This window comes from Anabas testudineus, chromosome 5 (assembly GCF_900324465.2).
Source record: "Anabas testudineus chromosome 5, fAnaTes1.2, whole genome shotgun sequence".
Taxonomy (NCBI): domain Eukaryota; kingdom Metazoa; phylum Chordata; class Actinopteri; order Anabantiformes; family Anabantidae; genus Anabas; species Anabas testudineus.
In genome coordinates, this window is record NC_046614.1 from 9,756,924 (window position 1) to 9,784,533 (window position 27,610).

General features: G+C 41.4%; 2 protein-coding genes across 4 annotated transcripts in view; one reads left to right on the plus strand and one right to left on the minus strand.

Moving 5' to 3' along the window:
- Positions 1-42: 42 nt before the first annotated feature.
- Positions 43-7,352, minus strand: LOC113153298 (dnaJ homolog subfamily C member 11). 2 transcript variants are annotated; one of them, XM_026346860.2, is made up of 16 exons: positions 7,271-7,352; positions 6,342-6,471; positions 6,117-6,190; positions 5,886-5,987; positions 5,554-5,682; positions 5,344-5,466; positions 5,054-5,127; positions 4,741-4,930; positions 4,500-4,585; positions 4,003-4,119; positions 3,755-3,910; positions 3,309-3,378; positions 3,070-3,127; positions 2,329-2,471; positions 2,105-2,234; positions 43-1,978 (listed from the first exon to the last, which is right to left on the minus strand). In XM_026346860.2, the coding sequence occupies exons 1-16, from the start codon at positions 7,343-7,345 to the stop codon at positions 1,953-1,955; spliced, it is 1,683 nt and encodes a 560-aa protein (XP_026202645.1). In that variant the 5' UTR covers positions 7,346-7,352; the 3' UTR covers positions 43-1,952. The 2 variants fall into 2 exon arrangements, with proteins under 2 accessions (XP_026202645.1, XP_026202646.1); XM_026346861.2 differs by lacking the exon at positions 7,271-7,352 and having other exon boundaries at positions 6,117-6,215; positions 6,342-6,386.
- A 2,760-nt stretch (positions 7,353-10,112) lies between these two features.
- The window catches only part of LOC113153639 (calmodulin-binding transcription activator 1-like), a 50,420-nt gene continuing 32,922 nt past the window's right edge, over positions 10,113-27,610 (plus strand). For both annotated transcript variants that reach the window (XM_026347324.1, XM_026347325.1), the window contains exons 1-3: positions 10,113-10,156; positions 12,359-12,454; positions 16,790-16,893. In XM_026347324.1, coding sequence (XP_026203109.1) covers positions 10,132-10,156; positions 12,359-12,454; positions 16,790-16,893 — 225 coding nt within the window. In that variant the 5' untranslated portion in view covers positions 10,113-10,131. The remainder of the gene's footprint in view (positions 10,157-12,358; positions 12,455-16,789; positions 16,894-27,610) is intronic.

Genomic DNA, 27,610 nt, shown 5'->3' on the forward strand with positions numbered 1-27,610 from the left:
CAAACTGGTCCTTCGAAAGTGCTCATGAAAGGGAAACACTGCTTCAGATTTGTTCATGTTTATTGCAGTCTTTACAGGAACGAGAACACAGGCTCCTCAACCATACAGAATATTTACATATTGATGAGGGGGACACGCTATAACAGGGAACAGTCCTTCTGCTGACCTCATGGTGGCACTAGAGCAGAGGTGACCAGTTCACCTGTCAAAACACTTAACGGGAAAAGAAAGCAGAAACAGAATTAGTGCAAAGTGGCTCCTATAATAGGGAACCCAATCCAAGAACATTTTGGATTTCACCGCAGAGATGGGCGTCAGGCTAAGTGACGGCAGGGAAGACACAATACAAGGTCAAATGGACAGTCACTATGTCTTAGATGCACCCTTTGGAGTGAGGTGTAGAGCTACAGTTAAAGGTTTGAGCATCACTTTCATGACAACTACTTTTGCTTTAAATACTGTACATTTTCTGCAAAATATTACTTTTGTATTCAATACAAAAAAAGTACCAGTACTACCTACAGTAGTATTTTCAGAGATGACCTGTAGTTCATTACAGTGTTCTCCAAAAAGCAAGGTATAACTGAATCAACCTTTCTTCCCTTTTTGTAGTTCCAGTATGAATAACACACAAAATAGATCAGTTAAAAAAAAAAGTAAAACCTAATTCATGAGCACTGTGCCATACTGTGCATATGAAACACTATGGGGAATTTGTGCTACAACTCGTATCTATATTATAACACTCGGTTACTGATCTACAGTAAATGGTAGGCATAAAACAGTTGCTGAAAAACACAGTTAATGTGGCTCTGATCTGCTCCAGTAACAAGTCATTGTCTGTAGGGAATGATCTGATCCACGACACCCTCTACTGGTCCCAACCTCACCAGAAAAATTCTAACTTCATATCTCTATTTTTGAGAAGAAATATATTTTAAATTTATGCCAGTACATACTGTTACTATCTGCTTGGTGCCAGATATACACAAAGTGTAACCTTCACCGTTTTAAAAATCATCTTTAAAAAAACTGTTTTGGCTGCATCTGCACCGAGATAATCGATAAACACTGACGCAAATCAAATCCAAGTAGTATTTCTGCCTGTAAACTGCAGTTTAGACTGAAATATTTGTAGATGGAATTCAAGCCTGTCTCTCCTTGGTTGGATCACTATTATTAGAGGTTATCACTTTTACTTTACCTCCCTTCTACTTCTACAAACTTCTTAAAGACACAAGTTTTGAGCACCAGTTTGCACGTGCTGAGTGGTGGCCCAATGAGCAGCATACATGTCAGTGTATAAAATAGGATGAGACATTTTCACGAAACAAAATAAGACTAAAACATGAGCTCAGCACTGGCCAGAGCTATGATCACCGATATATGATCCTGCATAGTGTTTCTCTAAACATTTGCATGAATCATTGAAATGTCTGGTATGTTGTAACATTTGATTCAAATCCACAAGTATGATATACACACACAGGACAAAGACTACAAGGAGATGGGGTAAAATCACAGCACAGTACATTTGTATGCACCTGACATAACAAATGTCAAGAAACAGCTTTAGATTTATCTGTGCATGTTTAGCTTATTGTTGATGGGACAGGTCGTCACTGTGTGATTCTGTGTAGTGCATATATAAAATTACTATAGGGCAGATGCCTCTCCTGCAGCAGGTAGATATTTGAGCAGCCCTGTCAAAGGGTAACACCTTGTAGAAACTCTTGACTGACTCCTGTGTTCTGCTGAACCTGGGAGAAGGCCCACAGGATAGGGAGGAGAGGAGGAAGTAGATAAACAGATTCATTAATACCACGGCAGAAGACAACCAGAGGAGAGTAACTGACTTATTTCTGATGTGCCCCCTCCATTATCAGATTCTTCTGTTTACACAGTGTGTTTCATCTGTATTCGCCCTGTGGTGCTCCAACAGCGGTGGACTCCTAGGACTCTGACTCAATTCTGTGAGCTGAAAAGACAAAAAGTATATTTAATTTGAACATGGATTCTTGCAAATATTGCTGGCTTTAGTCGTGTTGAAATAAGTCTGCAGCCACATGATGATCACACTTGGGTGAACTGGTTGAATACTAACATTGCTTGGGTATCCGTAGAGGCTCAGTGTCCGCGGAAATAACTTGATGCATCACACCTCTGAACTGGTACAGTAGTTTAAGACTCTTCTCCTCTCCTACACAGGGGTCATAGAAGCCCGGCAACCCCGTCTGCACAGAGATATATATGTATATACAGATACACAGGCATGTAAATCAACACAAACATGCACACGCACACACACACACACACACACACACCTACCTTAGAGGCCTCGGTGAGGATGAGTTTAGAGTCTTTGACCAGGCACTGCAGAGGCACAGTGACGTCGATGACCTTGGCTTTTTCCTGCTTCTGGCTGGTGTCTGACACGAACTTTCCATACCAGGCATTCAGGATTATCAGACCTAGTAGAACAATATGTTGTAAAGATGTTTTAGTCAGACTTTGGGTCTGTAAATGCATTGTAAGTTTGAAACAGAAAGAATCCAGACACGTGGAAATAATGCACCAAATGTCAATTCTTATATAGCAGATGTGTGGATGGTGAACACAAAGCCTGAGTCAAGCTATGGCACGGTAAGAATGTCTATCTAAGGTGCTAGTTTGATCATCATTACTATGTAACAATTCCTACCTGTAATCTTTGGATAGAGAATCTAACTCTTTAAATAATCACACGTACCCTCTACATAAATGTAACAGGAAATCTCATAACACACTGAAATTCCAATTTGAGTTTATTGGACTGTGCACTTCGGTGTTCGGTGCACAGATTTACAGGCATAACCTATGCCTGGAACACTGCAGCACGGAAGGAGACTTAGCTAAACAAGATTCTGGTGCTAAAGTACAATATACTGGTGACAGTAATTATTGGAAACTACACATTTGGACAGGTTACCAAGTTTTGACTAGTTGTAAAGTAAAAAATGTTTTCAGTTTCTCACACTGGTGTGTGTATGTGTGTAGTGTGTGTGTGTGTGTGTGTGTGTGTTCTCTCACCCATCTTGGATTCTTCTGCTTCTATGATTCTCCTCACAGACTCCTGCATCAGCAGAACCTGCAGTGGAGCCAAGGGAGAAAAAGGAAGAGGAGGAGGGCGAGAAGAGTTGGGGGAGAGCGAAGAACAGAATATCATAGGAGAGGAGAGAGAATTTGAGAGCTGGACTTAGAAACAATGATCAATGGTCCCCAACACACAATGAATATCTGTGTGTTTGCATGTGAGTGTGAATGCTCACAGCAGACTCTGCCTCCTGCTTCTTCTTGGCAATGTCTGTGGCAGAGCTCTTCCTCTGCAGCTCCAGCTCTCTGAGAGGCACAGAGAGAGACAAAAGCAGACGTCAACAATCACCCGCTGGGATTCACCGTGGAGGTTCTCTCTGATGAGAGTGTAAGTGTGAAAGAAATCCCTCTAGTATCAAAGACACCTATAGCTCAAGTCCTGAATCTCTGCCCAAATTAGGGGTGTGGAGTTGTCACTAGCTGAGGTTTCCTGATCCAACTCTTCACATTATTTTACTAACATAAAAAACAAAAGGAGTACCTTGTAACACTCAGTAATTGGTTAAGATAGATCTATTCTCTGTTGCATTCAGTCTGAACAGTAATGGCGTTTTGTTGCAATAGCACCAAGAATTTTCTACTACTGAGACAAAGTGAGATGCTGATTGACAGATGTACTGACTGCTCTTTCTGTGCTTGTGTGTATGGGATGATGACCAGTCTGTGGATGGCCATGTACACCAGCAGTGGTCCAGCAGTGGCATAGAAGACAGCACTGGGCAGCAGCTGATCTGTCAGGTGGATTGGAAACAGGTACGTTTGACTGGCACGTGCCAATCTGCGGGGAAACACAAGCACAAACACAGATAATCATACTGTGGCATAAAAGGCCTACGGAAGAGTGAGATCATATTTTGGGGTGGCCAGTACTTGATCTTGAGCGTGACTCCCTGTGGGACGCCGATGCTGACAGTGGCTGACAGGATACTGTGTCGGCTGATCTTCCTCTCTGCTCCATATTCAACCACAGTGCCAAACCAGCCTGTCCTGGAAAGGAACAGAGATCACGAGGTGAATGGAGCCAGGCAAAGTGGGAAGATTATAAGATGGAATAAATTAAATTAAACAGTCAGTAAAAACTGTATTAAAATGTGTTGGGATCAATGTGTGTGTGGCTAATGTTAAATGTTATTTTTTTGTCTTTTTATTAAATATTTTATATCAATTATTTACCTAATTTTAAGATTGCTCTATTATGTTGGTATAATTATTTTGGTTGCAGTTGTTTAATGTCACTGTGTACATTTTACATCACTGCATCAAGGAGAGAAATTAAACCAAAGGAACTTAGATTTTCTGTTTCTTTAAAGCCTGTCAACACTAAAAACAGTCAAATAGTATGTTTTATCTACTGCAGACTAACTTACTTGACAGAGCCTTTAACTTTAGTCTGGTCTTCATCCTGGAACTTGTACTGGTAACTCATCATCAGGTAGGAGTGTGGCACACCCAGCTGGAATCGGAAAGGATGGAGACAAGTAATTTAAAAAGAAGATTCAGGTGGCAAGGAATTATATCTATAATGAAAACTGATCAAAATCATAAAATCGGGAGGTAATGTAAAGCAGCTCTGCACATGTCTGTCAACATGTTGCTGTCTGTGTGTACCTGCAGAGCCAAAGTAAAGTGGCTGCTCTTCGTATCTCGGACCAGGCTGGTGGTCATGGCACTGTTAGGACCCCAGCGCCACTGAAGGTAACCCATAGTGTTCTGGTCCAGGTGGCGTGCTGTCATCAGAGAACAGCTTGGTCGCAAACCTCGAGGAGAGAACTGCAATCCACACTGAGCTGTCATGAAACTAGGGAGACATAAGAAAGAGAAGACAACGGGCTAAATTACAGAAAAGAAGAATGTCATCCATATTATAATAGATTATGAGTTATTGCATTATTGATGTGTGTGTCATGCAGTCGGGCCTTACCACCGTGGAGTGAGGTTGCGAAACAATTTTAACCCTATGAGAGGTCCCAGTATGTCTCCGGCGCCAAACTCCACCTTCAGAGACAAATATGCAAAAATATGATTACAGATGGGAAAGGAAGTGCTTAAATTATTAAAAACTGTATTATCTGATCCGAACATTTAACACAAAGCATATGCAAAGTGTCTCTGTTGTAGAATATATGTTACTTTGTAGTTTGTGTGCGTAGTGTGTGTGTGTGTGTGTGTGTGTGTGTGTGTGTGTGTGTGCGTGCGTGTCTGTGTGTGTACCTCTCCCCAACCCTTGGCTGACGTAACCCTTCGTACGGTCACGTTAATGTTTCCGCCTCCATTCCCATTGTGTGTAGAGAGAGACCCAGACAACACTGCTGTGTCAGAGTTCGTCAAAGGAGCCTAAAGAAAGACAGGAAAGTTACGCTGTTACTGGTACAGGTGAGGAGCTGTGTGGAAGGTAAATGCTAAGTGACAGTTTTGTTGTACCTCTATGGACTGGGAAATGTGCATCTTGTTGATTTCAATATGAGGAAAGCCTCCTCCTGGCATCTCTTCAAAGTCCTCATCATAGCGGTCAAAAAGGTCTGTTGCATCCACACCTACGCTGATGGTGCCCTGAATAATCAAAGAAGGTAAAGAGACTGACAATTAATTAGCAATGAAGGAAATAGGTGAGGCATATAGTAAAAAGAATGTAGAAACCATAAAAAGTCACAACTGAGTGGTGGTTTACTTAATAATATCTGTGTTGGTTCACAAAAGAAATAGGAAGTAGTGAAGTTGACAAAGAAAAATGCTGCAGTTATGACTGAGAAAACCTTAGGGTTAGTTCTCTGTTGCAGTCTCCTCTCTTCTCTTTCCCTTTGCAGCCTTTCGTACTCCTCTCGAATTTCTGCTGGAGTCCTCTTCCTCTCCACCACCTACACAGAAATCATTACCGTAAAATATTGGTATGAATGTGTGTTTAAATTAGATGTATAATGTAGCGGAAAAAAAAAAAGAAACACTTAACTTGAAGACAAAAAGTTTGTGTTAGACTGAATATATACCTCCCAGCCTTCTACTTCCAGACCTTTCTTCCCAAAGATGTCATAGATGGCTCTGGAGTGATCATCGCTTAGCACTGAAGAGGGAGAGGTGAAGTTACGCTATAATTTATATAAATGTATGAGTTTTTTGTCTGTTTTTATGCAGTGGCCTTAAAGAAACACACTTTAATTTCATCCGTTGTTGAAAGTCAACATAAGTTTGTATGCACTTATGAGCATCCTCACCTTCATACGCCTGGTGCACTTGGTTAAAAAGCTGTTCAGCTTGTCTTTTCAGCTCTGGGTCTCGATGTTTATCGGGATGGTAGAGCATGCACAGCCTCCGATATGATGCTTTTAGCTCTTCTGATGTAGCCTTTCATAAGAGACAGGACAGACTTCACTCCTGAGTACGGCTGAAACTAGCAGTTATTTCTTATTATTGATTAATCTTCCAAATACTCATTGAATGGTACTTTTTTGTATTGTGATTAGCAGATTTATTTTTGGTCTGTGAAATGTCAGAAAAGATGAGGTCTTCAAATGACTCGGTTATGTCCGAACAACAGCTCATTCCAATTTGCTAAAACATCATTAATGCAGGAAATCTTCACATTTGAGAGGCTGGAACCGGCAATTTTGTAACATTAGACTAATTTACAGCTAGTGAAAATGATTTCAGCTCTATTCGTGAGAGCTGACACAGATGTGCTGCATTACAGCATCAGATTTAAGGAAGATGAAAAATAGCTACCTGTCTCCAGCCATTAATCTTATCCGCAGAATAAAAGTGTAATAATATGTTCTGAGTTTGGTTAGATTACGGTGTCAGTCTCAGTGACATTTTATTCTACTAAAATCCTAAGTCCTAGTCAGGCCTCTCAGTTTCCAGCAGTGATTTGAGAAGGTAGCGTTATTCATCTGTCTACATGTTGGAACTGGGTGTAGATTTAATGTGAAGTGCATTATCTGCATCATGTAGAGAAGATGTTTCTAAAGCCTGTTTGTTCATGTCTCTGCAACATCAACCGGTTCCAAGCTCCGCGGATAATGGTGCTAGAGGAGAAAGATGCTGCATCGACTGCAGACCACTTTCTCAATGGAAATCTACCCAGCAATCACAGAAATGCTCCGCTATCGTTGGGCTGCAGTGTAAAACACCGAATAGACCGTACCTCTTTCCTGACGTTGAGCAGAGAGTAGTAGTCCTGGCTATTAAACTCAAAATCATCGTCTAAGGACGCCGCCATGTTTGCGTTTGTCCCTGTCCCGCCCACTCCCCAGTGCTCTGAAAGCTGATTGGTCAGCCGGACGGGGAGCGGAAGTTATTCCCGTAGGAAAGAAGCTACTGAAAAGTGTGTATTATCTTCGTAAAGTGTTTTATTTGTTATCGCGTTAAATACACCACTGTCTTTATTTTCTTATGGTTTCCATTTAAAACGACTAGGTAACCGTGTTGTGCTTCGCTTGTGCGATTCTAAATGATGCTGAACACACATCGCGTTAACGTGACACTTAGCGTTAGCAATAAGTGGAAATGGATTTTAAATATAACAACGAGCATTAACAATGTTATTCTTTAATCGTTTTACTTACGACAAACCTTTATTGTCAGGTTGTACTGAAAATAGGGCCGATCCGTCAAAAAGCTAAACATGCAGCACAAAAAGCAGCAACACATTCAACTCCAGTCATGTCCAGCAAAGCGTGTGTCTGGGTTCAGGTGTCACACAGCCCTGTCGTGATGATGACTGAGAAACAGGATAAACAAAAGGACAAAACAGTTTTTGTGACTGAATTGAAAAACAGGAAAAGAAATAGTTGACACCGAAGGATCTTTGTCTATGAAGGAACTGGATTATAGATTAATGTTATATGGGAGCTCCATGACAGAGTATCTCCGAAGTATTTGCAGGAATTAACTTGTTTAATAACTATAATGCAATAAGTTTTGTTATGTAAGTAGCATGGAAAACATCCCCATCAGTGAAATGTTATCAACCATATGTAATCCAAACTGAACGCACTCATTATACATGCAGTGTAATCAAGTTCTATTTTGAGGTATCCGAAAAATATGTATATATTTATCATTTTATGCAATTTTATTTTGTATTCCTATATTTTTAAAGGAAATGGTGTAGCTAAATATTCCACTACATTCATCTAACAGCTATTATATCACAGTGTAGGAATTTGCAGACAAAAAATATCCTGTTTTTAGGTTATATAGGATGTTACCGTAAAACCCTATTATTAGTTTCCGTAAGTGCAGCTATAAAATGCTGCTTATATGTTAATTGCATGACTAATAATAATAATAATAATAATAATAATAATAATAATAAATCAGAAATACAACAACACACGGATCAACACGATCACAATGTGTTTACCTCTGATGCTTTAAGTACATTTTGCTGATAGTAATTTATGCAATTTACTTTACTAACATCTTGAATGCAGAAAAACTATTTGTGTTCATACACCGTAGCCTATATATTTAAAATTTGCATCATTCGACCCCTATGTTGTGAATGAAATAACAGCTTTGTTGTGACAGCGTCTTGCACGTTTTTGCTTGCAGCAGCATCACTTCTATCCCCAAAACGACGCAGAAGCTTTAAATTGAACGGATGCCAATCTGGGATTAAATATCTTATATATGTTCTTCGTTGTCATTCATCCTGTTTCAACTGTGTCGATGCCAAGAACCTAGTGTGCCTCTGTACTCAGAGGTTACGCAGAGCATGCATAGCTGAGAAGGAACCCGTACAAAGCATCAGTTTTCCGTGAAGCGTGTCTACGGAGAGGATTGTCTCTGTCAAACACAAGGCTTTGGTGCGAAGGCGATATTCTACCCCGAGGCGCAGAGTGACAGTGTGGGGCTGAAACAAACACATAATGATCTCGGTTAAGCCGCACTATTTAGAAGAGACAGCCTAAAACGGTCGAATTATAAATAGCCTGGCAGTGTGCATATGGTGATGTGAGAAACTTAACTTCCCGGTTATCTTCTGGTTATTATAGCCGGGGATACTACAGCAATGATAACGAATTCAGCTGCCAGAGCTGAAATTAGGCAAGACTAAGGGTGCACGAGGGGGAGGGAGGGAGGGAGGGAGGGGGTGCATGTTTTTCCATTTCATCCTATAGAAGTTTTCACCCGACCTATCATCATTTCATTCCAACAGCGCGGCTCGCAGAAAGCGGGCGGTGCGGGCGCGCAGCCTGTGTAGGCGCGTGTGGAGCTGTCCTTTCAGCACCGCGGGCTTCAGCACCACCGCCGGTGACAGCACCCCGCAGCCCACGCTGCTCCAAAAAGTCGCTCTCAGGCGCTTCTTCTTCTTCTTCTTCTTCTTCTTCTTCTTCTTCTTCTTCTCGTTTGTTTGTTTTTCATTGAAATTCAAGAGGGGTTCGGCGATCACGGGCGAGACGCAATGTTTTCGCCACAGTCCGCTGGTTTTGCATGCATGTGCGGCAATGAGCGTGTGCGTGCGTGCGTGTAAAATGTACACGCGTGTGTAGGCCTGTGTGCGTGCGTGTGCGTGCGCGCGCGTGTGTGCAAGGAGAGAGGGAGAAGATGATGATGAGCATGATGATGATGATGCTGTGGGAGGCTGTCAAGGTGTCCTCGAATACAGACGTCGTTCAGTGACGTGAGAGGAGAGAGAGAGAGAGAGAGGGAGAGTGCGCGTGCACGTAACGGGGGGGGGGGGGGGGGGGGCGACGGGAACAAACGGAGGGATGGAGAGTTCCGCGAGCCGCCGTCACAGATCCCCGGTGCCAGTCTTCACCGTTTGGACCAATAGCGTGGCAGAACGCGGCAGGCTCGCCCCCCCAGCCCCTTCTTCCCAGCACCGCCCCCCTCCTTGAGCTGTCCTCTCCGTGCACGCGCGTGGCCCCCCCACCCCACCGCACCGCACCCCAACCCCGCCCCACCACCCCCACCCGCCACCACCACTAGGTCGAGTCGAGGAGGAGGAGGAGGAAGAGGAGGAGGTGGAGGAGGGATGAGGCGCGCGGCGGAGGGGAAATGGCTGCCGAAAACAAGCCGGAAGGTAAGGGAGGAATAACGGCTTTTATTTGGGAGGAACGGAGCCCCGCTATTCGGCTTTCAGTCGAGGCGGCCAAGGCGCAAATGGTGGCGGAGGAGAGAGACGGCGACAGGGCTTTCCCTTTCTGCTAGCCCGTCCCGAAAACACGGACGCTGTTGCTGAAGCAGCGGCTGTGTGGAGCACGGTTAACCGACAGCAAATAAATAACGGGAGGAGAGTTGTCCTGTCGGTGTCCGCTCCGAGCGAGTCGGGACGGGGTAGTTTTTCACCGTCCGACGCTCGCCAGCGTTTCGCCTGAGTAGCTGGTTTGTGAGTGCTTTTTATGCGTTTAGCATAAAAGGGATGGAGATGAGGGATGGAGATGAGGGAGAGAGGTTCACGCTGAAGGAATTTAGATGCTTTCCCCGTGTGCGTGCGTGCGTGTTTGTGCGTGTTTGTGCGTGCGTGCGTGTGTGTATCTGTCTCTCCTTTTGAGCGTAAAATAGAAAATTGACTATAGATTTCCCTTCCTGACAGGATCGCAACCCCCAGTCCAGCTGTGCGTTTATTTAGTCACCGTCCACTGTGTGGTGTGCGTGTGTCTGTGCGGGTGCGTGCGTGCGTGCGTCCGTCCGTCCGTGCGCGTGTGTGTGTATGTGTGTGTTTATGTTTGGGTTCATTAGTGCCCGTAGTTGCTAAGGCAGTGAAGGTGAGAATCTGGCTGCATGTAGGTTGTGTAGGGGGAGGCAGTGTATGTGTGTCAGTTTCAGGTCATATAATGTATGAATCTAGTTTAAATTCTACACACCCTCAAATAAACTCTTGGGGTCGTTATCATCACACACAGCCACCATTTCATTCAGATTGTTATTAATTCATTCATGAATTATTTAAGGGATGACCAAAATCACCAGGGCAACATAATGTCTGTCTCCGTTCATCGGTTGATGAGAGCTTTATTCCTTACTCGGTGTGTTCGGCATTTGTCTATAAACATTCTCCTGCTGGCAGTCTCTTCTATGACTCACTTTCGTTTTCTTGCCTCTTTAAAGTAATGCTGATGTCACAGGGGGTTAAATTGGCTAAAGACGCCTGTCAGGTCAATAAACATAATAGCTGAACCTGTTATGTTCATTGATGAGGCACAGATCCATAAGCGTAGAAGCAATGATAACAAACAGAACTGAAAATGTTCTAACTTTTGTTAGATGATTACTATAATATAATACTTTTGTTAGTGTTTATTGACCTGACGTATTGTTTTTGTTGCAGTACGCAAGTGTGATGAGAAACGCTAGAAGCTGTAGTTAAATTCTATGTATGCCCAAACATGTTTGGCCAATGTTGCTGATTCTCATTTGGAAATGGGAAAGCCTCTAGCCCTCCTACCACTAGGGAGTGATCACGAGCAGGAAGTATTTTCATATATTTGTGAAGTAGCTTTTTTGTCATACAGCACCGCTAAGCGCACTTGCATGCATGCAGTGTATAGCCAGAAGGAAAAAGAAGGCCCCGGTCAAAGTCCCACGCGCAAACAGACTAGAAATGTACATGAGCCACAGAAGACCCATGGGCAGATCAGCAGGCACCGTATCACTTAAATATGAAAACATCTCCTGGCCATAATGTACCTACACACACACACACACACACACACACAAATACACGATATGAAAGGTTTTTGTCCATTGCTCGCTCAATATTATGTCAAGAAAGGTTGAACTAATTTACAACACCCAGCCATGCTGAATGAAAGCCAAATGAATCATGGCGAGAACGGCAGGAGACAGTTAGCCACACTTTCTATCCCCTGTCAGGTGTGTGTGGTGCCAATCAGCAGAGTACACCAGTGGGCATGAGAACAACATTCACCATATAGCCTGGAAGACCATCTCCCTGTGTGCTGGTTCGTCTCCTTTGTATCATAGCAACAGTGGTCAGGGAAACAGAGAAATGATGAGAGAGAAGAGAAACTAAAGCTGGGTACAAGTTAGTCACACACATGGAGGCAGTGTATCTACTGTGGCCAATCGATCAGGGGACACAATGGATGCAATTTAGTGGATCAGAAAATGGATCAGCCCACATGCATATCACTTGGAGTTTTGTTTCTGGGCTTTAGAGGAGCGAGAAAGAGGTGAGGCGTGCAACTGCCAAGGAAACCAAAGTCTGGAGCATCTCCTAAGTATGTCTTTCTCTCTTGCTTGCTTTTTTCTCTGTTTGCAGGACTGAAGAAGATAAGAAATCCAGAGCGAATGGTCAGGATCGCAGTCGGTTACACAGGACACACCCCTCCCAAGAGTGACGACACTGACGCCAACAGTAAGAGACGCACAAATACTCTTCACACTCTTCACACTCTTTGTGTGTGTGCATGAGGGTGTTTAAGTGCCACACGCACATTTGTCTGTAGCACAGGGTGACTCTGGGAGCAAGTATAAAAGCCTTGTGGCAGAATGATGTGATGCAGGAACTGAGGTCTCCGTCTCATCTGCTCTGTAGCAGATTACACTTACACATAGATACACACGCACACAAAACAAACACACACTATCTCTGTGTGTCTCTGCTGGGATGTCATTCCAATTCAGCTCTGTTACACACCATGTTTATTCATGTATGCCAGTAAAGTATCAGTGGGCACACTTACTCTGCTGCACATAGCCATAGAGAAGGCTTACTTTGGCTATCAGTGGTTTATTGTCATACCTAATCTGTACACATTGCATTAAGTATCTATAATCCTCAATGGGCCTGGTTAAACTAGAAGTGAGATGGAGTGTGTAATCGGGGGTCGCCGTATGGTAGTGCATGTGCGTGAATGTGTACTGGTCCTGTGTGTGATTGCTGTAGTGTTAGAGGGACAATAAAGACAATAATTGCTTTGATTGGTAATTGATTCCAAAGGACATGACACAGATGCATGTCTCAGCCTCGTTGTGTACGGGAGTGTGTATGTGTGTTAGGGGGTCAAATTGGAGGAACATAAACAGATGTGAGGAGGAACAGACAGACAGGGTGCTTAGTGAGGTGGCGGGGGTTGTGGGTTTGGTAGGGAATCTATGAGGAAAAGCACCCCAGTCGCCACCCCCCACCGCCACCGTAAACTCACTCCTCCATCCCTTCCCCTGTTTTCATTTCAAAAGGAGCAGATGGCTCCATACCTGCACCAGCCTCTTTTATTTTGTTAAGAGGGATGCAAGAAAATGAGACTGTCACAAAACAGCAAATATGGAATTAAGGGAAAAACAATAGAAGAGAATAGAACAGAGAGTTCTGTTTGGGATGGCTATTTAATATGAGCTGAGACTTCCCGAGCCTATCCCTGTCTCCTATCTGTTCTCATGTCCCAGCTGGAGGATTACTGGAGGAAAAGTTTATCAGCAGAATGATAAAATTAGCATGCACGCCCATCTCTCTACCCCACCACCCCTCCGCCCCCTGCTCTCCCTCTTTCTTTCTCGTCTCGCCCTCCCTCTTCCTGTACTCTCCCTCATCCCATGCTATGCTACCCTCTTTCTCCTCCCTGCCCTCCCGCCCTCCTTCCACCAAACCCTCTATCTAGCTGCTGTGCAATGAGCCTTTCTTTCTGTCACATTAATTTCATCCCGAAAAGGGGGAAAATGTGAAAATTTCCCCTGATACTTCCTAATATCAGTACGGGGAGAGTTAAGAGTTGCATTTGGAGCGTTTTTCTCTCTCTTTACTGAGGAGAGTTTTATAATTAACTGACAGCCATCTCACAAGGGCATTGGCTTGTTTCTGTGTTAAATATGGAGATGACAGTTTTATGAGGTAAAATATTCATCAGTCGGAAGCTGCTCTTCTGTGTGATTCCAGTCTAAATTATAGCATTTGATAGGCTACCAAAGCAATGTTTCACTTTGGTCGAACATTTTCACTTTTTAGCACGCATACCTCTATATGACTTAATGAGCCATCAGTTTCACATTAGCATTCAAGCTCTGTCACTCTTTTGGACTCTCTTTTACTAGATTAGCAATTGAGTGAGTGATCTATGTACAGCTGGAATTTGTTGCTTGCTGCTGAGGGACTCACATGAAGCAATGCAGGTAGTGAAACGGTGTTATTATTTTAAATAAGCAGTGAATTTCCATATTTCGATGTATTTTCACTGTGTCCCAGGATAGTTTGTTTTCCTGGGTATCGAGAAACAAAGCATAACTTCCTGCCCCATGTCACACTATAGTACAGCTCTACTGAGAGTCATTGAAACAGATGGAAAAGACTATTGCGACAGTATCCAGACTGGATTTTTTAAAACAGGGACTAATTCTCTGGTTCAGGATTGTTAGAAATACAAGATACAACTCTTTGGGGTGTAAAAGCTCATCAGCATTCAGCAAATCTGCAAAGTTAGTCTTCAGCGGGAAGAGTAAGTGTGAGGATAGGTTAAGATGATGGTCGTGCCCATGAAGGTGTGCTTTGAAAGGGATTTCGGCACCAAGGTCACTCAAAAAGACGCTACTCTGGGACAAATACTGTGATGTGTGTTCTTTGATAGGCAGGCACTGTGTGTGTGTCTGTTTGCATGCAAGTGCGTGCGTGTGTGCGTGCGTGCAGGTCTTTGTGTGTGTGCCTACGCATGTGCAGCAAGCTTGTTTGATGTGGTGGTTCTGGTACATTTCAAAGGCGAGGCTCTGATGAGAATTCTTCAGAACAGCAGGGGGAGGGGAGGGGGTTATAGCCAGGAGGGGTGGGGTTTAAACGCTGATTGGCATTCATAGCAGAGAGGCTGGAGTGCTGCTAAAAAAGAAATTAGGCTTTAACTAAGCTGCACCATTCAGCTGTTTAACTAAGCTGCTGCACCGTTCAGCTGTTTGAAATTCTGTCTTCTCAGGCCTTCTATTAATAAATGCATAATTGATTAGGGGGAGCATACGTGCCTGAACACACTTTCTACTGGCACAAACACACACATGCTCACCCACCTACATGCTCTTCAAGCGCACACACACATAGACCCATCTCCTGTCCTGCTGCAGAACTTTTCTTACTGTGTTTTCGTATTACCTTGTTTCATCTCTTGTCCGTACTTTCTGATTCTCTCTCTTAAGTTTCTTTCTCTTCATTAACTGTCTCTCTTGTCCTGGCTCTCCCACCCCACCTATAACTCTTTTTTCTCACTCTGTCTTCTGCCCTCAGGTAGAGTATAATTCCTGTCTTCCCTGGGGAGTCATGAATGGACGCCCTCTACTCAAATGCTTATCAGTAACCTTTGAGAGTTTGCTCTCTTTGACTTCTGAGTGGCACACCCATTGGGCACACACACACACACAAACAGGATCAATCTTTTTGTGAACACTTTGCACTGGTGAAGTGGTATATTCCTGAGGTGCAGTTTTTTCCCCTGTCTGCACCCATTTGATGTTTTGGTGATTCTCTGTGCACCGCAGTAGGAGGAGAGGCACAGTAAGAGTATTTCATAGGTCATCCAGCACAACCATGTAGTTTTAGTGGTGGTGCGCTCGTATAGCTTTTTACAAAAGTAAGCAAATCTCTATTATTCATGTTTTGCTTGTCTGTTTTATTATACAGTCAACTTACAGAAATTGCACGGTATTACAGTGAATTTATTGTTATTGTCAGTAACAAAAATAAATCAATAATATGTGAATGCTTTTTACCATACATAGATACTTGCCGGCGATAACTACTAAAGAGTTAGATGAGTCACAAATATATGTTACATTTTCTGTTATATACTTACCTACTTTGCAGCAAATATTACTCAAAGAGGAGAAAACCATGCATGTTGTACTTGAATCCTACTGTGTATTCCATGCATGAGTGTGCATTTGGGCTTGTATGAAGTCTCTACTCCATTACAGAGATGTCTGTGTAACACTGTTGGGACAGCATTGCTTTTACAGGGGATAAGAGATGCCCATGTGATTGGCCATGATGTACCAATAATGTATAATAATAGTCTGATTTTCCTTAATCCAAATCTGTTTTCAGGTGGGCCCCAGGTGCGCTGTACACCTCCACTTGCTGTCCAAATATAAATGCACTGGCACTCCCTCTGCACACTGCACACTTTACTGCTGTTTACACCCTGTACCTTAGTAGCCAAAATTATGAACCTTGCCTGTCAACACTGGTGTAAATCATCTATAATTGAATTATAGATATAATTAGATGACATACATTTGTATATTTGTTTGTGTATTTCATTGGAGATTTCATAATGTTTTGTTCATTTACTTGTGTTTTGTTGCAGTGCATTGATTTCTGAGGGCCACCGTGCACACACAGTATCAGCTTGACATCTCTTTTTATTGCTAACCAAAATGTTCTTAGTTGCATTTTTGACAAATAAGAATTCCCATTAAGTTATTAAAAATCAAGCACTGCATGTACCAAAATTAATTAAAGCTTATGCCCTTCATAGTCCAAATACAAATCTCTTTTCAAATTCCGTTACTTAAGGTCACATGAACCTGTGAAAAAATGCTACACAATAGAAGTTTGTTGTGATTTTATTTAGCCAGATCCCAGTGATGCTTTGTTTTAGTATTCTCCCCTCACAGTGTCTCTGTCTGATGAGAAATGTCTCTCCTCTTCCTACTCATCCCTCATTTACCTTCTTTTATCTTCACCCCCTCTCCACCCCCACCTTCCCTTCTGCTCCAGGTGAGCCAGGCCAGTTGAAGATCTACCTTCCTAAGAAGCTGCTAGAATGTCTACCAAAATGTTCCTCTCTGCCCAAGGAGCGCCATCGCTGGAACACCAACGAGGTGAGAATGAGACACACTTAAGACGGAAATATCCATGACAGCGAGCTGAACTCAGTGTTTCTGCTGGTGACTCATATCTAGCTAATGTCACATTGAGAGATGAAGAGGAGGTAAACAAATACAACGGCAGCTTTTCATTATGGGACCCTAAAACTGTGACACTGGGAAATAAAAAAAACTGAGCTCTGAGCCAAAATCCCACTAGCTGTACATTCAATTTGGCATGTTGCTGTCTATTTCTATTTGTAATCCAAACAACTCTGGGATAAGGCAAAGGATTCAGGTGCTCCTGGGTCTAAAACTATAGGGCTTAGAGGCTAGGAAACAAGAAATGAGACTACCACATGAATGTTTCCACTGCTGGATGTTTCTGGGTTCAAAAGACCATGGTCAGTAGGATAAAGATTGTTATCTGAACCTAACATTGTTGCTATGCAACCACAGAAATGTGTGGCACATATCTGTGCATAGTTACTTTTTTCGCCTTGTGTTATGTGTGAAAATGATGCTCTACTTACAGTGTGTAATGTTGTCCAAAACTAAAAAATGGAAGGCGGAAAAAATAAAAAGCTGTCTGTGAGGTATGAATAACAAAAGCAGTGACCATACACCTATAGGATTTAATGATAACATTACCTAACTTACATAACTTAAGCCTTATTTTGCACTTTACTCGATATTAAGCACATTGTAGAACTTAGTGTGCTCTGACTGTTCAAGGTTTCACACCAACATGGCTACAACTCATTAATATAGGACTGAGGTTGCCCTGCTCTGGGCCAAAATTAGCATCATATTTGCAGCATGAACAATAGATAACTTAAATACTGCTGCTGGCTAAGTGGTACAATGTAAAATTGGGCCAAATTAGATTGGGACAACTGTTATTCAAGGCCAAAGATAACCCTGAGCTAAACATTTGGGGTGTGAAAAGCTTTTCAGAGTTGCATGTTGTTCCAGACTTAAGCTGTTAGCTTAGGGAAGTGTTTGATGGGTGGAAATGGATGCAGGCATTTATCGTCAATAGCTCTTGTTTATGCATTGCACAGCTCTTCACTGGTGGTTTGCTCCATCCATTGTGATGTGGTTGGCCTCTGCTGAGACATTTTCTCCATGTGCAGTCTGTGCACTCCATTATGGATGTGTGTTTGTGTGTTTGTGTTATTGATTACCAAGTCCAGCATTATTATGCAATGCAAAGCTGATTTGGCCTGTGGTTTTTCTCTCTCAGGAAAGTCATTACATTTTTCATGCAATCCATCTCAATGAAGGTTATACCGGGTGTTAAGCACAGTGCCTACTGAACAATGTGCTCACATGAATAGGCGGTGTGTGCTGTGTGTGCGTGTCTGTGTGTGTCTGTGTGTGTGTGATTCAGAATAACATGGCCACTGCTGATTAGGGACATATCAACCTAACCAAGAGCAATTGTGCACAAGGCACAGAAACTAGACCAGAGCACCTTGTTGCTGCCTCCTTGTTTTTTCCATCACTCTCCCTTCCAACTCACCATCTAGTTCTCTCTATCTTTATGTTTCATTTCCTCTCCCCTCATTCTCCTCTCACACGCGTTCCCTCTCCATAGCTCTCTCTCTTTCTGATGAGGAGGTACAGGCTCGGTTCAGGGGGAGGTTGGGTGTCCCTCAGTGGATTCCTTCAAAGCTCCTCTTCCACCCAGGCATAAAGTTTCCTGCATACTTAAACACTCCATTGTGTCTGCTGCTCCTCTTGCTTGGTGCTTTCTTATGGGCAGTAGTGTGGATGCTTGCAGTGCATCTGGTGCATGTATGTCTTTCGGCCTACGTGTTTCTAGTAATACGTGAGTGTGCCTGTTAGAGATACACAGAGCTCCATGTTATTGCAGATTAATTTGTAGCTATGGCAAGAAAAGTATTGATTTTTTTCTATGTTTGGTGATTTTTATCTGCCTGTACTGCAAGACACTGCAAGAAGTAATGTAGTTTTCATCAGCAGCATACCGAGAATTTAAATCATCATCGGTCATCCAATTGTGTACACATGGCATTTATACGTCCACCATAAATTGAACAGTATCGCTATTTTATATGTGGGATTTCCAGTCCAATCCGCTGTCAGCTGTCAAGTTAGCTGTCAAATTTGAAGCTTTCAGTTTATTTATTCAGTCACATCCCCTGAGTGTGTGCATTTGTTATCCTAAAATATAATACTGTTCTGGTCTAGATGTTGCCCATAAAGTGAATAGTGTGTTGCCCAGAACTCCCAGTAATAATTCGGTGTGTGCACTTGTGTGTTGATGAGTGTGCATGTATGCTTTTGTGGATTTCCATAGAATTTTTTTATTTCCACTTATATGTAAGGAAATCGAGAATTGTTCTTTGTTTACTTGTCTTCAGTATTTATGTGTTTGTTTTCGGCACGGTGTTCATACCTGTCTGCATGTAGAATTACAAATGTTATTGTTATTCTTATTCTTATTCGTCGTGTGTGTGAGAGAGAGATAGAATATGAAGAGGAGTGTGTGTTAGATAAAAAGATTGCCAATCTGTGCCTGGATGCTTCTGATTAAGTCAGACCCAATCTTTACAAGTCTTCATCTGTTTTGTCCTTATTTTCACCTTTTTCTTGGTTTATCTGTGTGGTCGGTGCGAGTGTGAATGTGTGTGCATGCATGTGCATTTGTTTTCCTGCACATATACATGATTGCCTATGATCCTCTGATCTCTGTTTTGTCATGCATGACTCCCCTTGATGCTCGGTCTTCCCATGAGCACCGAGCTGTGGCCCCATACATTTTTACCCAATCCACTCCTCCACCTCTCTGTCCTTTTCCCCTCTTCCTTCCCATCCCTCTCTTCCTCCCTCTCTCTCTTTTGTGTATCTAGTGATGTGTGAAATTATTCTGGGATGGAGGGATGGATTCCTCCCTGAAGGTCTGAGCGGAGCCGTGAGCCTTTTGTTCAATAATAGATTGGGGGTGTATGTGTATCTGTCCATGGTAATAGACTATAGACTAGTTTTAGATAACAAACCACACTCAGGTGGGCAGACTGATGATAGAGTAAGGAGACTATCAAACATTTTCAAATCCAGAAAAACTTTAGAATCTGGTCTGGGGACTCCAGCTCATGAAAATATATCATTACTCTTTTATTTGGACCCTTGACACTATGACTCATATTTTAGAAGGCCAGACTGAGTTGAGTGGCAAATAAAATCCCTTTAGAAAGATCAAATTCAAACAATGAAATTTGCATGCATGTGCTATGTGAATGTGCACAGTGTAGTGTGATGTAATGTGCATTTTAAAGGTCTGTACTTCAGAGCAGCCCCCACCCACTGTGATTCAAATGATGCAATTGTCAAATGTGTTGGTAAAAGCTTCAGTACATCACACAGCCGACAGCCGTCTGTCACAGTTCCTTTGCATGCGAGTCTGCTCCACATGCCGCTCAAGTGTATGCAAAAAGTGCAAAAAAAGAAAGTGTGAGAAAAGACATTATATTGGTATTAATGAAATGGCATGCAGTGTTTTACTGTAAAACTCTGTTTGTAGTGATGTATTGGTAACGTTATGGTGTGAAGGCAGCTGGTTGACAATTTGCGCACGCTCATGTCTGGTTGAGCCAGTGCATGACACTAACATAATTGCTTGAATGAGAAAGAGATCAAAACGCATATATACATTTTAGACCACTAGCCTATCTGCCTCATGAGTGTGTGCGCATCAAGGGTAGGCGTTGCTATGGTAACAGATTGTGTGTGTAATCCTGGTAATGGTATGATCGATGTTACATGTGTGACACAAACGCTGCTCATGATTGTGCAGTACATCAAAGGTGAAAAGAGAGACATGGCATTGTCAGTGTGTCTGCTTGCAAAATCAAACTTGTCAGTCAGACAAAATTGGTGAAAGACAAAAGCATCTAGAGCCTATTCACACTCACTTGTGTGTGCTGATGTGTCTCAGCTTGCATGAGTTTAATTTTTTTGTATGTCTCCTGCACTGTCAGAGTATGTGTATGTTTAATTTATTATTCATGTCATTATTGTGGTGTGTGAGCCAATAAATAGATACATTGGATTAAATGTACAGGCACTGTATTACTACATTTTTCTTCATAGAGATATTTCCCATTTTGTTCCTGTAGGTAAAACATGAGGCAGGAGAAGTGTTTGGAAAAAAAGTTACAAAGTAGGGATGACATTAAATGCAAGACTAGATGAAAAATACTATGGATCCTTTATGGAAATCCAGAGGGATTCAGTCAACAGACAGCCAGTTGCAGGCCACTATGTTCCATTTATACTGTGGTGAAGGGTGCCCTTGATTTATGACTTTGATGTGTGAATTGTTAATGTCCAGCTCAAACTGGCACGGGGCTGGGACAGACTTCCACGCTCCATGTTCTCAGCTGTGTCGGAACAAAGACAAAAGTAAAATACCTTCGGAAACTTACAGAAAGTCCAATCTTTAAATGAAATGGGTTTGCTGCATGCATTTGTGCGTGTGTGTGTAAGTGTGTGTGTGTGTGTGTGTGTGTGTCCCAGAGCCCGCCTATGGCTGTAACCTCTCCAGTTGACATTGAGCTCTGTGCTGTTGCCATTTACTAGTGTAAAGCATAGTTTAATGAGGGGGCAAAGAAGCCAGCACACATACTCAGCTGTGCACGCACATGCATGCACACATGTGTATGGACACACACAATACCAGAGGGGTATTTCACAGCTTCTTGTGTTTGATTCCTATTCTTTTATTTTTAATCATTCCTCTGTCTTTTGGCTTGAGAAATATTTTATGTTTGGAGAGCGCCAAGTTATAATCACTAATTAGTCCTCTAGGCTCTCTCTCTCTCCCTCTCTCACTTTTTCTCCTCCTCTTTCTATCTTTCCATCTCTCTCTGAGCTAAGCATAGCCCAATTAACACCCAACGTCATTTTGTGTCTGTTGTGGCTCCCATTTCCGCTCGAACTCCCGAAATTCAAACTGCCCTGCTGACTGAACTGGCAGTATGAATCAAATGTGCAGCAATGCAAAGAATTAATTAGATTCATTCTATTCATAAATCTAATTTCCTTGTTGATACATGCAATTATGCAGCAAGCTTTTCATTCGCAAATGGGACTACATGGTAAATTGGACATGTGCGTAGATGACTCATAGATAGTTTCAATCAGTATTTCAGTGAGTTTCAGTCATGCACATATTTTGGCACACACAGGTTCACAAGGGGCTGGGATTAACCAGGTTTTACCAGTCTAGTCAGGAAATCCAGGTGTCTGAGGTAGCAGTTAGTGTTGCCTCTCCTCTCCTCTCCTCTCCTCTCCTCTCCTCTCCTCTCCTCTCCTCTCCTCTCCTCTCCTCTCCTCTCCTCTCCTCTCCTCTCCTCTCTCCCCCTACCCAATTGGAAGCCCCACATTTTCCTCCTGTTCTATTTTCTCCATGTCGCACAGACCCACGATTTATCTTGCCCACTATAATTTGACACAAAATATTGTTAACTGGAGACACAGAAATATATTAAACAGTGGGAATGTGTGACTGCGGGTGTGTGGGTATGTGCCTGTGCTCGTTTGTGTGCGCCTGCATGTGTTTGTCTTTGAGTGTGTCTTTATATTATAACTTCTTGTTAGATTCCAAGCCCAGCCAAAAAGAAGTGAATGACCAGCAGTGTCTGCTGTAATAAGGAGCCAGGCTGTGCAGTGGAGACAATATTTTTTGTATTGTCTTTGTATTTTTGTATTCTCTGACTCCTGTGTAAATTAGATTTAATTCATTGGAGACAGATAAAGCATTAAAATGTGCATGTGCACACACACACACACACACTCAGATGGTCCTTGTACTCCCATTTTGAGAACTTGTACTGTATGTGTGGAGCTTTGTCTAGATAACTTTATAACTTTATTTAACTTTGATAACTTTCAGCTCCACAGACTTTGCAAGGCCTTTAGGTGTCAAATGTATTTTACAGCAGCACCAAGCAAATTTGCATGTTTACTTCACCAAATAACAGTGAGATGTCAACAATGCATCACACAGTAAATCAAGCACCACAGGCTGTGGAACCCTATTGATTTGCATGCATTCTTTCCTTTAGTGTTTTAGTTTTTTGATTTAATAATATCTGCAGCCTCATTAGAGACTAATAAGGAAATGTGCCTTGTTGAGGATTTGTGATGTCAGAACATATTTAATATGCTCTGTTTATGTTTCAGGTAGATAGGTGTCAGATATCTTTTTGTTTTTCAACTTGTCATGTTGAGTTTGATGCAAACAATAGTTAACAAGACAAAGTCTTTTTCACAATATTTGCACAATTTTTTGGTTCAAGTTTAGTTTATTTGTACACATGTTCATTTGCTGATGCGCTCCCTTCATGGCAGTCTCAAGATGCACAATTATTTGGCAGTATATTACTGTAAAACTATATCGATGCTATACTATACTATATATATATATATATATATATATATATATATATATATATATACCACTATACCTGTGGACACCTGAGACTATATGAGTCTTTTGAGAGGTTTTTCGGGTGACTGATATTGCTTCACTGCAGTAATGGGCTAAGTTACCACTCCAGTGTAGAAAAAAAGAATACATACTGTAGATGTCAAAGTCTAACTTCTGTTCAACAGCTTTTGTCACATGATTATTAAATATATATTTAACATTTCTCTAAATACTTTGTCAAATGTTTCAGAAAATAGTTCAGCAGTTGTATATATTACATGTACATATACATATTGACCAGTAACTCCTGTTTAGTCTTCAAATCCCTTTAAACAACATGAACTCAATGTGCATTTTCCTGGTTTCATTGTTAGTTTTAATCTGTTTTTCAATTTATGTTTTTTATTGTTGTTGCTGTCTTAGTGTTGATTCAGTCTCTTCAGAGTTTTTACACACTAATTTCTACTGCAGTATAATTTTGATATATTTAAAGCCTCAGAAACCACAAATCACACATATTTGGATGTTTGCTGGTGAGTACACAAACCATGTTTTCTATGGAAAGTTGCCTCGACATTATTAGCTGCCTAACTCATAGCTAATCCAGACAGTTAAGACATTTAAACATTTGTACAAGACAAATATTTAATACTAAAACAATCCATCTCCACATACATAGGCTGCAAAGTGTATCCCACCAGGTTTGCCTGGGCTCAGTAAAGTTGCTGTAAGGTCAAATTGTCAGATTTGTTAATGTGATATCACGTGAATCTGAATGCTTTGGCCTTATAATCTTTAACTCACTAATGAACACTTGCAAGATGTAGCTTTATTTTTAATTAAAACTGGTAAGACTATGTGTTTTCCAGATTGTATTGTCAGCATAAAATCAATATTATTTATTGCTGAAGAAAAATACAAAAGAAAATTCACCTTCCTGTGGTGGTTTCAGAAAACTTTATATTAAATCTGTTAATTTCATTTTACTTTTAATTATCAATTCACTCTTTTATTTATTACCTGAGTTGTGCATGTAGGGAATAGTAAAAACTGATATTTAGTAGTAAATGTGAATTATCAGCCAGCATTGGTTAGTGTTTAACATTGACTTGTAGCATTTTTCAAGGTAAATGTGATAATCTCTGTGTTTTCCAGTTAATGAGCTGAGTAGTCATATAATATTCAGCTCTCCTGCTGTGTTTATTGCACTCTGTAAACAGCAGAACAACATGTTGCGTTATCAACATGTTTTTGGCATCACTGAGTTTAGTTTTAGTAAACTCTATACAATTAAAGAGTTTAATTTTGAGGCCAGCATACACCCACTGGGCACTTTATTAGGCACACCTGTACAATCTAATGCAATCTAATACAGCAGAGGTTAAAGTTATATTGAAAATGTTTTTGTTAAAATTGTAAGAAAGGTAATAAAAATTAAACTTTATGTTTAATATTGAGGTCGAAGTGGTGGTGGATTCATACTGAAGTGTATTATATGAAGAGGTGTTTCTAATGTCTCATACGACCATCATTTATGTAAACAGTGCTGACATATAATTTAATATAATAACATAACAAAATTAATATGATATGACATAATAAATATAATAAATAATTTATATGTGTTATGTGTGTATCAGTGTTTTAATTTAAAAATAGCATTGCATTAAATTACTCAAAAATATCAAAATCATTTCTTAATCATAGGATGTTTGTAACTAAAAGTATTTCATATCTGCTTTTCACATATTAGGAGCCATAAAAATTACCTCACTTGTGTCCTATCTTCCTATAATGATAACATGATTTAGGTCAAATGTGATGGCATATAAGAAAACTTACCAAGCATATGTTTTAGCTTTTGCTGGTTTTTGATATTATAATGCTACTTAATTGGATCTTCTGTGGCTCTAAGACCTCGTTTTATTACAGGAACTGAGCCAGAAGCGTACGCTGGACTGCCAGCTGCATCATATCCCCAATACACAGTGTGATGATTTTGAATCTCATAGTGCTGTGATTGTTTTCTACTAACATTATCCTGGAAATGTACACATTCACCTGATGTAGCTTGGGAAATGTGTACATTTACTGGTAAATACACCCTATCCCTCCCCCCCTTTTCCATAGGCTGAGACGTTCTGTACAGTATGTGCATGTGCTGCACTTTCAGGCAAGGTTATCATATCTGAACAATTTCACTCAGGAGATCTCAATGTGTGTCCCGGGTTTTCTCCTCTCAAACTGCAGTTCTATCATGTATTTCTCCACCTACCCCTGAATCTGTCCTTCTTTTCGTCTTGCTCCCTCCTGCTTCTTGCTGATGTATGGAATGTCTACTTTCATATGGAGCGTGTTTGTAAAAGTCACGGTAATCAAATTGCACTGATTCCTGGGGGATTAAACAATGGCATTTGTTTGTGTGTGTGCATGTAAGTGTGTGCATGTGTGATTAGTTCTGTCTCTTTGCATATACAGTATTAGCTGTGTACTAAGTTGTGTACTGTAATGCAGCTGTGTCATTAGTTGAAGAGAAGCTCAGCAGCAATACATGATTTATCATCTTGTGCTCTAAGGAGGCAACTGTATAAGGGCTACTGATGCAGCATTTGCATACTGACAGTGCATATATTTAATTGTTTGAATGTACAGAAAAAGCTGTGGGTGGTGGGGATGACAAACACTTAATATGGAAGGGAGAGCATCTCACTTGTCTCACTTGCAGCTTGGCCAAGTTACAGAGACTGAGAATAGTGTTCATTCATTTCTGTAAGCATTTGACAGTAAAAGTTTTTGCTAGCAGCATCATAGTCTCTCTAATGCTTGGAGCAATATCACTCCACATATTAGATTACGATCCAGTGGACATGCTAGCTCATTGCTCCAGTATACAGGTGAAACTTGGCAAGAGCAAGATATGCCAGCCCAGAAACAGTTATTAGCTAGCTGTCGACCAACTGCATCTAGCAAGTCTTAACATTGTCCAGTACACAACATCCGCATCACTTTCTCTGAGCTCTAAGCTCCTATCTTTGCCTTCTCTAAGGTATTATTGCATGCTGAACTAGAAAGCCACAGTCCATTACAGTTCATATGAGGTGGAACGTTACCAGGACAGCACAGCAGACAATGACTGATGTCTATCTCTCTATCTCAATCTGTAAAAGTGCCTTAAATTAGAGCAATTATTAAATGGCTTTGCCAGAGCTACGGTATATGCATTGAAAACAACCAGATTTAAGCAAACAAAAATCTCCCAGAGGCCATGATAGTTTCCACAGACAACTGTAATATAAATGGATATGGCTGCTGTTTAGTGGAAACTGTAAAAAATGTTCTCATCCCCTGTTATTTATTTATATACTTATGTGCATCTTACATTTTATAGAAGTATAAAGATAGCTAACATACTTGGGCGCCCACTGCATGACTCACAGTACCTGAAAAGAGGGTGATGACACTGGGCTCTACCTTGTGGAGTGCGTCACCACTGTAAATATACTGTAAAGAGGAGCCCCTTTGCATCTACAGATATGCTATATAATACACTATTAATGGCATCATGTGTTTATCAGTTGCCATTACTTACAGCATCTCACTGTTTATGTATTTTATTATCTATGGGTGAGTATGGTCTGGCCTTGATGCAGGGATTTCAGCAAAGTGAAAGTGATAAAGAAGTTTCAAGATGGATTGGTTCACATCAAGCAGAATTTTAAATGAAACAAATCCATACTTTTTACCACAAGATGCAATAAAGAAAATCCAGACATTACCCATATTCTGCCAAGTCCTGATTTGTGGTTATGAATCTGTTCAAGTCAACAAGAAAATGAGTAAATCCTTTTTGGGATTTGAAAAGGAATGCATTTAGCCATAGAAGAAAATAGCCTCATTGTAATGAAGTGCAGTTGCAGTAAAAGTGAATCCTTTGGGGATGGGTAAATTAGATTTAGTACCTTAAACTGTTACTTGTGGTATTGTTTAATTGTCAGTAATCAGTGGCAGTTGGCCAATGAACATGCATCATTTGTAAGCTTTTAAAAACAAGTGTGCAAGGGGTGATTTTTGTTCATTCACTCTTTGAAGCACAAACTGGCAATCACCTGAATTGTGAATGCAGTTGGGACCTCTTTATTAAACCAAGTGAAGGGTATATTACATTTTGCAATACCCTGAAAGAGTGAGTGTGGGCCCTTAGTAACAGTCTATTCAGGTCTACAGCCCAGGGCATCATCCTTGGCAGAGACAGATCAAACTGCACACCGGTGG

Bases quoted from the DNA above. Each gene is read 5' to 3' on its own strand.
- LOC113153298 (XM_026346860.2), bottom strand. From the start codon at position 7,345: ATGGCGGCGTCCTTAGACGATGATTTTGAGTTTAATAGCCAGGACTAC. The intron at 4,586-4,740 runs GTACACACAGAC...TTCCGATTCCAG, and splicing joins ACTTTACTTTGGCTCTGCAG to CTGGGTGTGCCACACTCCTA. The intron at 1,979-2,104 runs GTTAGTATTCAA...TTGTCTTTTCAG, and splicing joins TCTACGGATACCCAAGCAAT to CTCACAGAATTGAGTCAGAG.